The sequence below is a fragment of the Melospiza georgiana genome, chromosome 5 (genome assembly GCF_028018845.1).
Source record: "Melospiza georgiana isolate bMelGeo1 chromosome 5, bMelGeo1.pri, whole genome shotgun sequence".
NCBI lineage: Eukaryota > Metazoa > Chordata > Aves > Passeriformes > Passerellidae > Melospiza > Melospiza georgiana.
Window position 1 is genome coordinate 33,512,739 of NC_080434.1, and position 13,302 is coordinate 33,526,040.

The window sequence follows — 13,302 nt, forward strand, 5'->3', positions numbered from 1 at the left end:
CTGGGGGGAGTTTGCCCTTGTCCCTTACACAAACTCTGGGTTTGTGGCATCCCTGCAGTCCCGTGGTGCCTCAGGAATGACTCCAGGGGCACTGATGGATTCAGACACCCCTCAGCTCCTCTCACAGCAACGTCCCGTGGTGCCAAGCCTCAGGAATGACTCCATGGGCACTTTGGGGGCACTGATGGATTCAGGCACCCCTCAGCTCCTCTCACAGCAATGTCCCGTGGTGCCAAGCCTCAGGAATGACTCCATGGGCACTTTGGGGGCACTGATGGATTCAGGCACCCCTCAGCTCCTCTCACAGCAATGTCCCGTGGTGCCTCAGGAACGACTCCAGGGGCACTCCGCTCCCGCTGCTCGGAGATTCCCGAGCGGATCCCTCTCCCGTCCCCTCAGCGCCCCCTGCCGGCGGCAGCGCCCACGCGCGCACCGTTCCCGCCCGCGGGGCTCGGCGGCCGCGCTCTCGCGAGACCGGCGCGCGCGGGCCCGTGGCGGCGGCGGCTCCGCCCCGGGGCTGCTCCGCGGCGCTGGCGGGGCCGCCATGGCGGCGGGGGACGTGGAGTCCTCGCTGGAGCTGAGCCTGACGGGCTCCGGGGCGCTGCCCGGCGCGCTGCCCCCCGCCCGCTCCCGCATCTTCAAGATCATCGTCATCGGGGACTCCAACGTGGGCAAGACGTGCCTCACCTACCGCTTCTGCGCCGGCCGCTTCCCGCAGCGCACCGAGGCCACCATCGGCGTGGACTTCCGCGAGAGGGCCGTCACCATCGACGGCGAGCGCATCAAGGTACCCGGGGCCCGCCCGGGCCGGGCGGGGGGGCAGCGCTGGCACGGGGCTCCAGCGGCCGGGAGAGCGGGGCGGGAGAGCGGCCGGGCCGGGCCGCAGCCCTGGCGGGGCTCTGACGGCCGTAGCCCGGAGGCTCGGCTCGGCTCGGCTCGGCGCCAGCAGCCGCGGCTGTGCCTGCCCTGACGCTGTTCCGCTGCTGGCCGTGCTCCTGCTGGAAAGGCAGTCACGGTGTAGGTGTCTGGGATGGTGAACCGATTCCGGCCGTAAGCCAGACCTTCTCGTCTCTTTGGTCAGATGCTGATCGGTAATTTATCTTTACAGTGGGCTGGTATATCGATTTCTTTAGGATTCTGTTAAGTTTGCCGTGTGATGATTGTAAGCATCATTTGCAGAATACTCTGTTACAGCTTACAGATGCAGTTTGTTTACTAACGTGGTTTTAGATGGAATCCCCATCTGCTTCTGTATTACAGCTTGTTTCTATGAGGAAAGCTCAGTTGTGCAAAAATAAAGGAAGTTAACAGTAGTCTTGAGATTGTGCTTGGGCATTTGTCATCATCAGGCCTTATAATTACAGCTCATAGTTATGTAGCCAAAAGCCATGGTTTTTCCTTGCTCATTTTCTGATTAAAGAGATTATGGAGGATATATAAGAATAGGAGAACCACTTTGCTTTCCTACTCCTATGGGATTTTTATCTCATATCCTTTTTCAGCTGAAAAAGGAAGGTGAATAGGAGTTTTTGTTGGTGGTTTGGGTTTTTTTTTTTTTTTTTTTGGTTTGGTCTTTTTTAGTAAAACCACTGACTAGAATTTCTCTGACAGCTGAAATTTTGTACTCCTTTGTACAGAATTTGTATCCCTTTGTATCCCTCCTCCTGAGGGACATTGTCTTGTCAGCACCGTCTTATTCACTGGCATTTTCATCACGTCTGAATGATGCCTGACCTTTGTTGGAGAGAAGTAAAGAACGTAGCATAATCCACAGCTCTTAGATGCTTCACATGGGTCATTGTGCCATTCTGAGATACGTGTTTCTGTAGATTGTTTTGCTGCATTTTTTGAGAGCATTACCTGTAAAAGAAGCCAGTTCTGGTTGAGGAAGGCAGAGAAGTGAAGGAGGCTCTTCTGAGACACATTGTTTAGTGTGAGTTCTGTTTCAGCATTAAAGGAATAGATGTTATCCTTGTGGCCAGGACCCTAGTTCTCAGTGGGAGTGTTGTCAGTTCGAACTGATTTTGGGTGGTTTTGGCAGCTTCTCTCACTGCTCTGCACCTTTCTCACGTGTAGCAGTCAGCTCCAGCAGCAGCACCAGTTGAACCAGGAGAGAGCAGCTCCCATGAACTCAATTACTGTAGTCCTTGTGTGCCCAGAAGGGAATTTTTCCTCTCGCATCAAATTGGTTACAAAGTGGTGTCTTGTCCCTTCCCCCAGCCAGCTGGGTGGTTCTGTCCTGTGCTGCCACAGCAGGAACTGTTTCCTTCACAGCTGGAAAAGTGCTGTGTCATCGGCAGGAACACTGGCACCGTTCTTCTCCTGATGCGCTCCCCCACAGCCATTGTGTGCGTTCCCAGGCACAGGAACAAGCATATTCATTCCTTGTACAGCAGGCTGACAGCTCCATATCTGACGCTGATGCCTAAATGTGATCAGTAAATTAAAACTTTCAACAAATGGATCTGCTGCCTTCTACATTTTCTTCTTCCTCAATTGATCCAAGTGTTGAAAATTGAAGAAAACAATGATGTCAGTCTTCACTGACCTACATTCAAGAGCAAAACACAAGTGAAATTCAAATAAGAAAGTCTGAACATCATGTTCTGTACCTTGAGCTATTCCAAATTTTCTCCCTTTTTAAAGGAGACGTAGCATCAAGGCCAGTTATGTTTTTATCACTGTGTTATAAACCACACATACAGAGTGAGTCCTTGTTTAGAAAAGAGCCTTTCTGGATCCACAAAACAGAATCAGAAGGTGGGCTGTGATAGCTGAGTCAGTGTATTTAATATTTTTATGCCATTTGTCTTTCCTAGGGAATGTGACCAAGTGATTCTGTCCAGTTTTATTAGATGAATTATGCTATTAAACCAAATATTCAAACTGTATTCAAACTTCAATACTGTAATGTATTTTAAAGGGCTGTTATAAAACTGTGGTCCCTTGAAGATGGGTGTTACTGGACTAACAATGAAATAGTAATCCTAATGTTACTTCATTAATGCACTCCCATTAACATGAACATTTTCAGTGTTGTTTTTCAGAAGAGAAAATATTTGGGGTGAAAGGCAGAAATAGAACCATTTCCTCAAGTTCCCCTTGAACAAGAAAAAAAAGAAACTTCTGAAATGTGTAGTTTTCAACATTGGGAAAGGATTTACTTCTCAGTGCAAATGACTCAGTTGATGATGCCCTTCAAGCTTGAATGCTGCATGTAAATGAAATTTTGGAGGAGCTGTAGTTTAAGCTTCACTTGCAAGTTATGTAAACCTTTAATTTAATTTCCCCATCTTTACCCAAGGCTGGCAGTACACTTGCAGAACTCTGCTTGACTGAAGCACAACCAATTCCTGCTCTGTGAATAAGCTGGGGAGAGAATTGTAAGCTCACAGCTGCCTGTGAAAACGAACTCCCTCATTAAATTAATTTGATAGCATTTCCAAGACTATCCATATGATTCCATAACATAATATTGTCTACACAGACGTGCTGCAGAAAAATTCACACCATGTGAAACATCTTTTACTCTTTTTGTTTCAGTCTGTCACATGACTGATTCATGACATCCTGTGATTGACTCGTGGATGTGGATTGTCATCCTTTTAATAATTTCCAACCTGATGAATGCTGTGCTTAAAGAAAAACTCCTTATTGTCAGTCACTGGTATCAAGACTTTGCATCTGCTTCTGTTCAGTTTCACTGCATTTCCATTGTTGTAGCTTTCAAAACAATTTTATGTGATACTCTATCACTGATGCATCTTCTTGCTCTTGGCAGATTTCCCGTGCACTTGGGCTTCCTTTTTTTAATATAAAAAGTCACTGGTTAAAGTGGTAGACAAGACAACCTGCAAGATGTTTGCAGTTTCTAAAGAAGTTTTACTGAAACATTTGGATCAAAGGAATGCAGAGCTATGGTAATGGGAGAACAGTTTCAACAATTACATAGTGCTTGTGACTTTGATGAGAACAGATTAAATTTCAAATTTATCTTCATTGTTTGCAGAACACTTAGTATTCCTTGAGTTCTGAGTCTCAAGGAAAACTCCTTTCATTCAACCCTAGCCTTTTTTTTTTTTAAATTTCCTTCTTTTATGCTGCCTTGATACTACAAACCACAGTGTGGTCCCAGTTAAAGCACTCAATAAGCAAGTTAGATGTTCATTGCAGGAGGGTTTGATTCCAACACACTGCCGAGAAAGATTTCTTTGTCCTGTTTTTGTTGGTGATGTTGAAATCAAGCATGGTTTGATTTCTTCCTAGTTTTACATGGCAGTTAACATCATGCTAACAACAAAATTTTGGGGAAGATGAGATTATTTTTGGAAATAACAAAAATTGTGTCAGCTGATGGTTGTACTGGGAAGTAACGCTTATTTAATTTTCAAATGAAAGTGCTATTGCTGAGACTTCAGGATTTATATTTCTAAAAATCTTGAAAATTACAGGCTCCAAGACACTTTCAGAAATTTGTAGTTTCTCTCAAGTGTCATCATTCCTCCTGGCCTCACTTGTGAGCAGCTTTGAAAGTTAAAGCTTCTGAAATTGTGTGAATACAACAGTCGCCTTCAGCACCAACTTGTCAGTATCATTAATTCAGAAGAGTAGATTTCTGTGATCATGCAACTCTTCTCACTGCAGGTAATTTGTGTTATTTTCCAAGATGAGCAATAAAGCATACTTTCCTCTCCTTGTCTTTGTGTTTTCAGATCCAGCTATGGGACACTGCAGGCCAGGAGCGCTTCAGGAAGAGCATGGTGCAGCACTACTACAGGAACGTCCACGCTGTGGTGTTTGTGTATGACATGACAAACATTGCCAGTTTCCACAGCCTGCCCTCCTGGATAGAGGAGTGCAAACAGCACCTTCTTGCCAGTGATATACCACGGATTCTGGTTGGCAACAAATGTGACCTGAGAAGTGCAATTCAGGTGCCCACGGACCTGGCCCAGAAGTTTGCTGACACTCACAGCATGCCATTGTTTGAGACCTCTGCCAAGAACCCCAATGACAATGACCATGTGGAGGCCATATTCATGACACTGGCTCACAAGCTTAAAAGTCACAAGCCATTAATGCTTAGTCAACCCCCAGATCATGATGAAATTCATATAAAGCCTGAACCAAAACCTATCACATCCTGCTGGTGTTAGGTCACATTGTCGCTGGTTATCACCTTGTCTTGTTTGCAAGTGCTTCAAAATTATGACCTTTGGCAAAGTTACAGGTTTTGCTAGCAACTATAGCAAATCTCTTTGGCACTTTAATGTGGTTTTTATTTTAATTTTTCTTGGTGTAGATGTGCCATCTTATGCTCTTGCACTTTGTAATTGTACTTTCTGAATTACTAAAGTTTCACTATAAATATATGGGAACATACTTTGTCAGGTTTTGACAAAGCAGTCCTAGTTGAGCTCTTGCTGCCTGAGGTTGTTCTCATCACTTGTGGTAAGATTATAACTAGTGTGCCAGTTTACTAATACTTTTGGTTGCTACTTGTGTTGGAATCATGTAGGAGAAAGAGCCTTTTGTGACAACCAGGGAACTTGGGTTTTAGGTCAGCAGTGGGGAGATTTTTGGCATATGAAGGAATATGAGGTAGCTACTAGGGAATTAGAAAGCAGGTACCTTTTTTATTATAAAAGCAAAACAAAACAGGTGTGTGAAATTTTGGGCTGCCAGTGTTGGTGCATATTGCTAGGTTTGGCCTGTCCTTCCACTATGAACTTGGTCTGTTTCTTCATGGCAGTGGTAATGGAATTAACCAACTTCTCCCTACCTCTAGACAGTTTTTTGATACTTAAAACTTCATTAATTTTTCATAATTAGCATGTGATACCAAGCTATGTTCTGTTAGCCCATATTATGGAAAGTACTGTAGCACAGGATTTGGGGTAAAATTGGGACTCCACCTGTCCACAAGTTCTCTGATCTTACTAAAATTGTTATGTATTTCTGAAGGTGCTGTATTTGAGCTGAGTGTCTCAGGGTAAGTAAAAACAGTTGAGTAAGCAAAAGATTGGGTGAATTTGGCAGAGGCATACTGCTTTTCAAAGATGGGGTTTGCAGGGCTTTAAGATATCAGGAGTGCTTCTCAGATATCTTGAAATGCCAACTTGATAATATATTTCAGGAATGGGAATGCTTAGGAATATGGTACATTCTTAAAATATTTCCAAACACAAACTAAATTTGTTCTTGAAATATGGAATAAATCTACCAACTACATCATCTGTTACAGATTTTTGAGGGAAAACCTGCATATATAATGTTGTGACTATGTAGGGCATCCTTGGCATTACTAATGTGAGCTAGTAGGGATTAGATGAGGGAAAAAATTCCTCTTGGATCACCTTTTTCTGTGTTCTCATAGTTGCAACTGCTTTTTTCCAGTCCTCCCTGCAGATCAAGTTTCATAATAAAAATGGTGCTAAGTTGCACAGAGCTGCATAAAGTGAAATGTCAGCTATAGAATGCAATCTATGACTTCATTCACGTGCCATGTCAAACAATGTTTTGTGACTTAGTTTTTGAAGAATAAATGAAGATTTTTTTTTTAATTGGCAATGTGTAGCATGTGTTGCTTACTGGAAACTCAATGGAAGGGCTAGTTCTGAAGCTGCCACCCTAATGAACACATTATAAACAAATTACTGAAACAAGATACCTGTTATTATGTAAACTATTACAGTTCCTAAGATGTAATTTCATTGCAACCTATACAGAAAAAATGCATTGACTTTTTTCCAGATTTCGGAAGACCATTTAATATGGTCTTATATGATTAAGATGTTTAAAAAGAATCTAAACAAAAGGTAGTAGTTTTTCCTGTACAAAGCTGCTTCAGTTGTGACAGTATTTTTGCTTAGGAAACATTTGTAAAAGGAAGCTTTTGTATTCCTCTGAACCTTACATGACTAAAATTTACAGTTGTTTCAGAAACAATCACCTTTTTAACACTAGTGTCCTTAATGATTTCTTTAAGAAAATTATTGATTTTAAATTGATGTTTATACTATGGTATAAATATGGTTTACAGTCCTGTTGGACAAATTGTTTTTCACTCATGTCCTTAATCCTTTTTCTGAGGATCCTTCTTAATTATTTGTATACTAAATATGTCAGCAAGTTTTGTGGGTTTTTTGTTTGTTTTTGTTTTGTTTTTGTTTGTTTGTTTTAATAAAATATCCCAGAATTAAGAATTTTAAAGTCAGGTTGGGGGTTGGGGTAAGAAAATCATGTAGCTGCAGTGTTACTGTTAAATTTGATCTGAAACACCTGCACATCTGTTAAGTTTTATTTGAGTTACCACAACTTGTAAATAAGGGCCCTCATGTCATGGAAATTGTGTGCAAATGGTGTTGAAGTGTGTAATTCCATGTTCAGCACAAAGCATGTTTTAATGGTTCTGCCGTGGAGGCAGCGTGGTCAGTAATGCAGGATTCAGTGTTGCTCCCTGGCTTTCAGTGGTGATGTTCTGCCCACAGGATGGATATCAGAGTACTGAATACTTTGTATGTGTATTTTCACTTTACCAGACTGTAAAGTTGTGTTCTTTTGTATGTGCTGGGGGCAGGCAAGGCACAGTCCCAGAAAACTAATAAACGGGCTTTGCCACAAACTGTTACCACTTGTTTTCAATGATTATAATAGAAATAATAATATAATTCCATATGGTTAAAAATGCTGTGAGGGAGTTGAAGGAGTTTCTAGTTTCTGTCTGTGTGGGTGACAGTTTTTACAAAAAAGACTGTCACAATACTTGGACTACTGTCACTGCTTTCTTGCAATGACTCTGGGTGATTTTGGGGCATCTGAAGCACCCACCTGATGGTTCAGAGCTGTGTTCAGTATTTATTTCAGATTCCAGAAGAATGGGAAGTGAAACAACACAAGTTACAAAAATAGCAATTACTGACTCTTGGATGTAAATCAAGACCCTAAAGGAATCTTCTCCATTACTCTTCTTCTCGTCTCATCTTGTTCAGAAATAAAACCTCTTTAACTTCTGTACATTTGTTGAAAGTCATATTTCTTGTCCCCTCTGAGTATTTTCACTTCACCAGAATGTATAATTCTAATACTTTTTCTTCTACCAGAGTCCTATTTTTGAGGTCATTGACTGGTGTTGCTTGACATTGCAATTCCCAGATAAATGTAGAGCCATATGTTATTTAAAAGTAATAATAATATTACTTTTAAATGGCAGTCTGGTTTTTCTGGGGAAATCAACACAACACCAACACGTAATCTTAACTCTAAAGTCATAAGTAACATTAGAAGTTGTCATTATTCTAGGGCTCACAAAAAAATACCACTTGGTATTCATTTGGAATTAATGGAAAACAAATTTCCCAGCAATACCAGTGATCATTAACAAACCCCAAAATAGAGCACAATCCTGTCCCTGGTCTGCATTTAACAAATAGGCTGCTCTGATTAGGAGGAAGTTCTTCCCTCTGAGGGTGGTGAGGCTCTGGCACAGGTTGCCCTGAGCACCTGTGGATGCCCCAGAAGTATTCCAGGCCAGGCTGGGTGAAGCTCTTAGCATATGAAAACTAAGAGTCATAAGACCCTGATCTTAGCTCAGTACTTCCTTTTCTATTATTACTTTTTACTGTTTGCACTGCCCCTTTGGAAAGGTCACAGGCAGAAAAAAGACTGGTGTGAGGCAATATGTTGAACTCCCTCTTTCTGAAAATACTTAGTGATTTACTGCTGAAAACATCACGCTGGCCCTCTAAATCAGGAGTCATAAAGCAGAAGCTGCATTTGCAAACCATTTATCCTCTCCAAAGCCTGGTCATCCCCACATCCTTCACACCCACTCCTCTGCAGGAAAACACTTTAAATGCTCAGGGGCCTTTGAGGTGCTCCTTGCCCTTCATAGTCCTCTGTCCCTCAGACCTTTCTTCAGTTAAGGAAGGGCAAGCAAAGAGGAAAAGACTAAACTGACCCTAAAATACATGAAACAGCTTTTCTATTTACTTCAAGTTATTTTTAACACACTCAAAATAGAGACAGTGAAGAGCTTCTGGCTTCAGCAAGCAAAGATTCAGCTGTAGATTAAGAAAAGCATGTGCTAATCAGAGAGGGTGTTCAAGTTCCTGTGGATCCTCATGACTGCATTGGAGTGCTTAGCTTCAGTTCTGAGCTAATACCTGAGTCACTGTGGTGCTGCTGTTAAAAAGCACAAATGCTGGCAGCCCTTGTCCTTTGCTTCAAGGCTCACAGTGCTTTTGTCAAATTGCATCTGACCTGAAAGAGCTGATTTCAGTACTTTGATCTTTCATTTCAATACTTTCATCTGTCATTAAATAGGTACATTTCATTCATATGCATGATGAGAGCAGAGGGTAAATAAAGACAAATAAGATACATAGTCTCTATATATGTAAAATGATGGCCAGAAAACATGTATATTCACATCACCATAGCATGTTTCCTTCTGCATCATAATGCAACACTTGGGGGAGGGCTGTGTGGAATTCCAACTCTTTGATGTGTGGTACATGACACTGGTGGGATTCCAGCTCTAGCAGCTGCCTTGAGGCTCCAGCTCTCAGGCTTTATGGGTGAAGAACCATTGAATGAAGCAAAAACTTGGGTCACTTGGGGCTGGGAGGCTGCCTGCATCAGACAAAATTAGAAACACAGAAGCAACTGCTGCAAGATATGCTTAGAGCAAAGAATTTGGAAGCTGAAAACACCATCTGTTATCCTGAATCAGTCCTATGGTTATTGGGTGGGGATAAAGGGCTTAGCAATATTGGCATGTACTGTTCCACCATAAACATAAATTATAATAACAACTAATATTGACTAAAGAAGAAAGCGATGAGTGTAGTTAAAAACATGTAGTGGACAGAAGCCAAAGGATGAAAGATGAACCATGAAACCAAGTAATTTTAAATTAAGATGACATAAATGTCAAGTCAATGAAACAGAACACACATTTCTGTAAAAGGAAAGGAAAGGAAAGGAAAGGAAAGAAAGGAAAGGAAAGGAAAGGAAAGGAAAGGAAAGGAAAGGAAAGGAAAGGAAAGGAAAGGAAAGGAAAGGAAAGGAAAGGAAAGGAAAAAGGAAAAGAAGAGACATTGCAGCAGCCTAGAAAGTGCAAGTGAAACTGCAGTTTGTTAATGTGCTTGGGTTAGACGTACCTGAAAAGATGCAGGACAAAGCAGTTCCTGTTTTTATGGAGAAGCACCTAGGGAATGCTGGGAAATGCTGTTTGCTTTAATGGGCATCCCTCCTCAAGCTAGAGGTAAATTCAACAACTTTTCCCCATACTTACACACTGTTGGTGCTGGAGAATCAAGGAATCATATCTCAGTTTGGAAGGGACCGCAGTGGTTGGACTCAATTATATTAAAGATCCTTTCCAACATAAAGAAGTCTGTGGTTCTGTGATCCTAGGAAACAAGAAATCACATAGTCTGACTCCAAAAAATGCATGTTGTCTGTCTTATATTAGGTGGGCTTTCTACTGAGTATAAAAAACAAAAATCAAACCAAAAAAGGGCAGAAAAGGGAATATTTCTCCTCTCAGCTGCAGGCAAATACCACTTCCTGTTTTCAGGACATATCTGTATTTTGATTAATTAGTGCTACTCCCGTCCTTTCCCAGCTCTTTTAAGGCTCTCTTCTGTAGACTGCCTTGCATGTTTAATGAGCAAGACCTATTGTGTTCCCCACTCAAAATATTTTAGGCCAGTTCATCTACCTGTAGTGAAGATTTGCTTCAATTTCCAACTGCTTGCTGCAAAACCAGGGTGGGCTATGGGGACACACAACTGTGACTTGGCATCCCCTGTTTTCTCACTGCCTTTTGCCAGCAAAGGGGAAACACGGTTGTGCCCAGCAAAGGCTGCCCTGACCCTGAGCACCAGGGAGGAACTGCACCAAACACGGATCTATGAAAAATAAAAATTCAGACACAAATAAATAAATAAAAATAAATATGTATATTTAAAAAAATCCCAAACGAGCTCGTTGTCAAATAAGTGCCTGAAAGGGTTCCCTGATCCTCACCATGATGAAGATCCATCCCTCCTCTTTCCCTCCACCTCTGCACCTCCTGCCCCTTCTGTTGGGGAAATGACTTCAAAAAATTCTTTGCCCTTAGTTGAACATTAACTTCCAGAATCAGCTTCCCTGATTGCCTTCTGATTACACTGGGTGATTAACTCTGGCCCCTGCTAATGGCAGGCTGGCAGGCTTTGCCTTTATCCACCCATGGATATTGTGTGCCTTGTTCTGTGCGTCAGGGAACAGGGTCATGTTTGTCTCAGCCTACCCAGGTAAGGAAGCTTTTTCTGATGTAAATGCCTTGTCTTTGTCTTAACACAAGCAATGCTGACACAAGGTGAGCACAGACTGCGTGGGTCCATAACGGGGGTCCATAACTCCACCTGACTCCCACCAGTGGAAGCTGGGCGTGACACAAGACATGGAATATCCCTGGAGATGCAGGCAGGCTCTGGGAAGGTGCTCGCATGTGGAACGGGCTGCTAAATATAGCACTGGAAACTGCAGTCAGGAATTTATTTTCTGCAACACTAACCAAAGAGGAGTAACATTAAACTGATAATCAGTTTCCACCAGTTTCCATTCTGCAGCTGTCGCTTTTCTGGAAACCCCCACTTTTGTAGAAAGAACTGTTGAAATCATCTGTCTATGAGTGACCTGCAATAGTTGCACAACTGGAAGGACTGTGTAAGAAATAAACCATCTTATAGCTGCTGCTAAATCAATTGTAGATGTTTTTATTCAGAAGCAGCATGGAGCATACTTCTCTTTTACACCCTCAGAGTTCAGTATGTGCTGCTCAGGCTGTTTCACAGCCAAACCAGTACCTGCCACACCTGTCACTTAATGCCACATCAAAGGCTTTCAGAGCTGGGCTGGGTACTTGGATTGTGTCCCAGGAGGACCTGACCTGCAGCAGCCATGGGGGCACTGCCACCCTCATCCAGGAGTTATCTGCCTGTGCTGATGGAAACAGCACAGCATTTGAGACAGGACTGGTGACCTGCTGCTCTGCACTCTCACAGTAAAAGCAAATTGCCCTGTTCAACCAGCAGTCAAATGCTCAGTACATCACACTGCAATGACTGCTTATGGAACAGCACTTCTGGGTGGGACCATAACTCCCAGAAATTATGCACAGGCTGAGCAGTGCATTGTAGGAATGTAAAATCTGTTTTAGACTGACCAGAGCCACTGCTTTCAGCTACCTGAAATACCCTGTGAAGATATCTGACTTTCTTTTCACGTACAAGAAGCGCAGTTTGCGTTAAACAAGAAGATACTGCCCAGCATTTCATTGCAGATGGTGTGGAGCTGTGCCAGAAGCATCTGAGGACAGGGAGAGCAGTCACACTGGGTGCTTTGATGCCTGTTGACAGGCACTATTTCAGAGGAAAAAGCACAGCACCCCATTTTGAATCACAACGTTTGGATTAATATATTAAAGCAATTCAAACATTAACACCTTCAAATGAACAAGACACCAGCAGTGTTTTGGTTGGCACAGGAGGGGATTGGACCAGGTGATCCCCAGACATCCCTTCCAAGCTCAACCCTTCTGTGGCTCTGCAGGCAAGGTAATGAAGGTATTTAGAGCCAAAGTCAGGAAGAATGTGGCTACTGTGGCACATAATTAATCCTCCAGCTGCCAAAGTAGGACCTGCAGGCCCAAGTTAAGCTGTTGGCCCAAGCACCCAAAGCTGGGGACAGCTTCCCTGGCTGAAGAAGCAATTTGTGACCTGAGAAGGGCTGTGGAGGGAGCCTGGTGGTTAGGGCTGCTCTCTCAATCTGAGATATTCCCAGACATCAATAACTGTAATGGTTGAAGTCAGCAACAGATACACTTGGCAAGCACCTTACACACACAGAGGGGTGTCTCTGTTCACTGAGACTTCCTCAGTATGTGGCTAAGAGTGTTTCTCTGTTCCAGATTACTAAAAAAAGCTGAGTAACATCTTTGCAGAATCCTCACAGAATCATAGAATCGTTTTGAAGTGACTTAAAGATCACCTCATCCTGACCCCTCTACTACAGGCAGGGACACCTTCCACTAGAGCAGGCTGCTCAGAGCCCCATCCAGCCTGGCCTTGAGCTTTCAGGGATAGGGCAGACACAGCTTCTCCGCACAATCTGTGCCAGCGTGTCACCACCCTCACAGAAAATAAAATCTTCCCAATATCTAATCTAAACCCACACTCTTTAGAGTTTAAAGCCATTTAGGTACTGGAGTCCCTTTACCAGCATTATGAAAAGGACTTCACTCTTTAGAGA

The 13,302-nt window shown here is 42.9% G+C and overlaps 1 protein-coding gene across 1 annotated transcript; it reads left to right on the top strand.

Annotated features, from left to right (window-relative positions):
* The first annotated feature begins 537 nt into the window (after window positions 1-537).
* RAB33B (RAB33B, member RAS oncogene family) lies at window positions 538-8,016 on the top strand. Its single transcript, XM_058025084.1, has 2 exons — window positions 538-787; window positions 4,713-8,016. Exons 1-2 carry the CDS (start codon window positions 545-547, stop codon window positions 5,154-5,156), a joined length of 687 nt encoding a protein of 228 aa, XP_057881067.1. The 5' UTR covers window positions 538-544; the 3' UTR covers window positions 5,157-8,016.
* The last annotated feature ends 5,286 nt before the right edge of the window (window positions 8,017-13,302 follow it).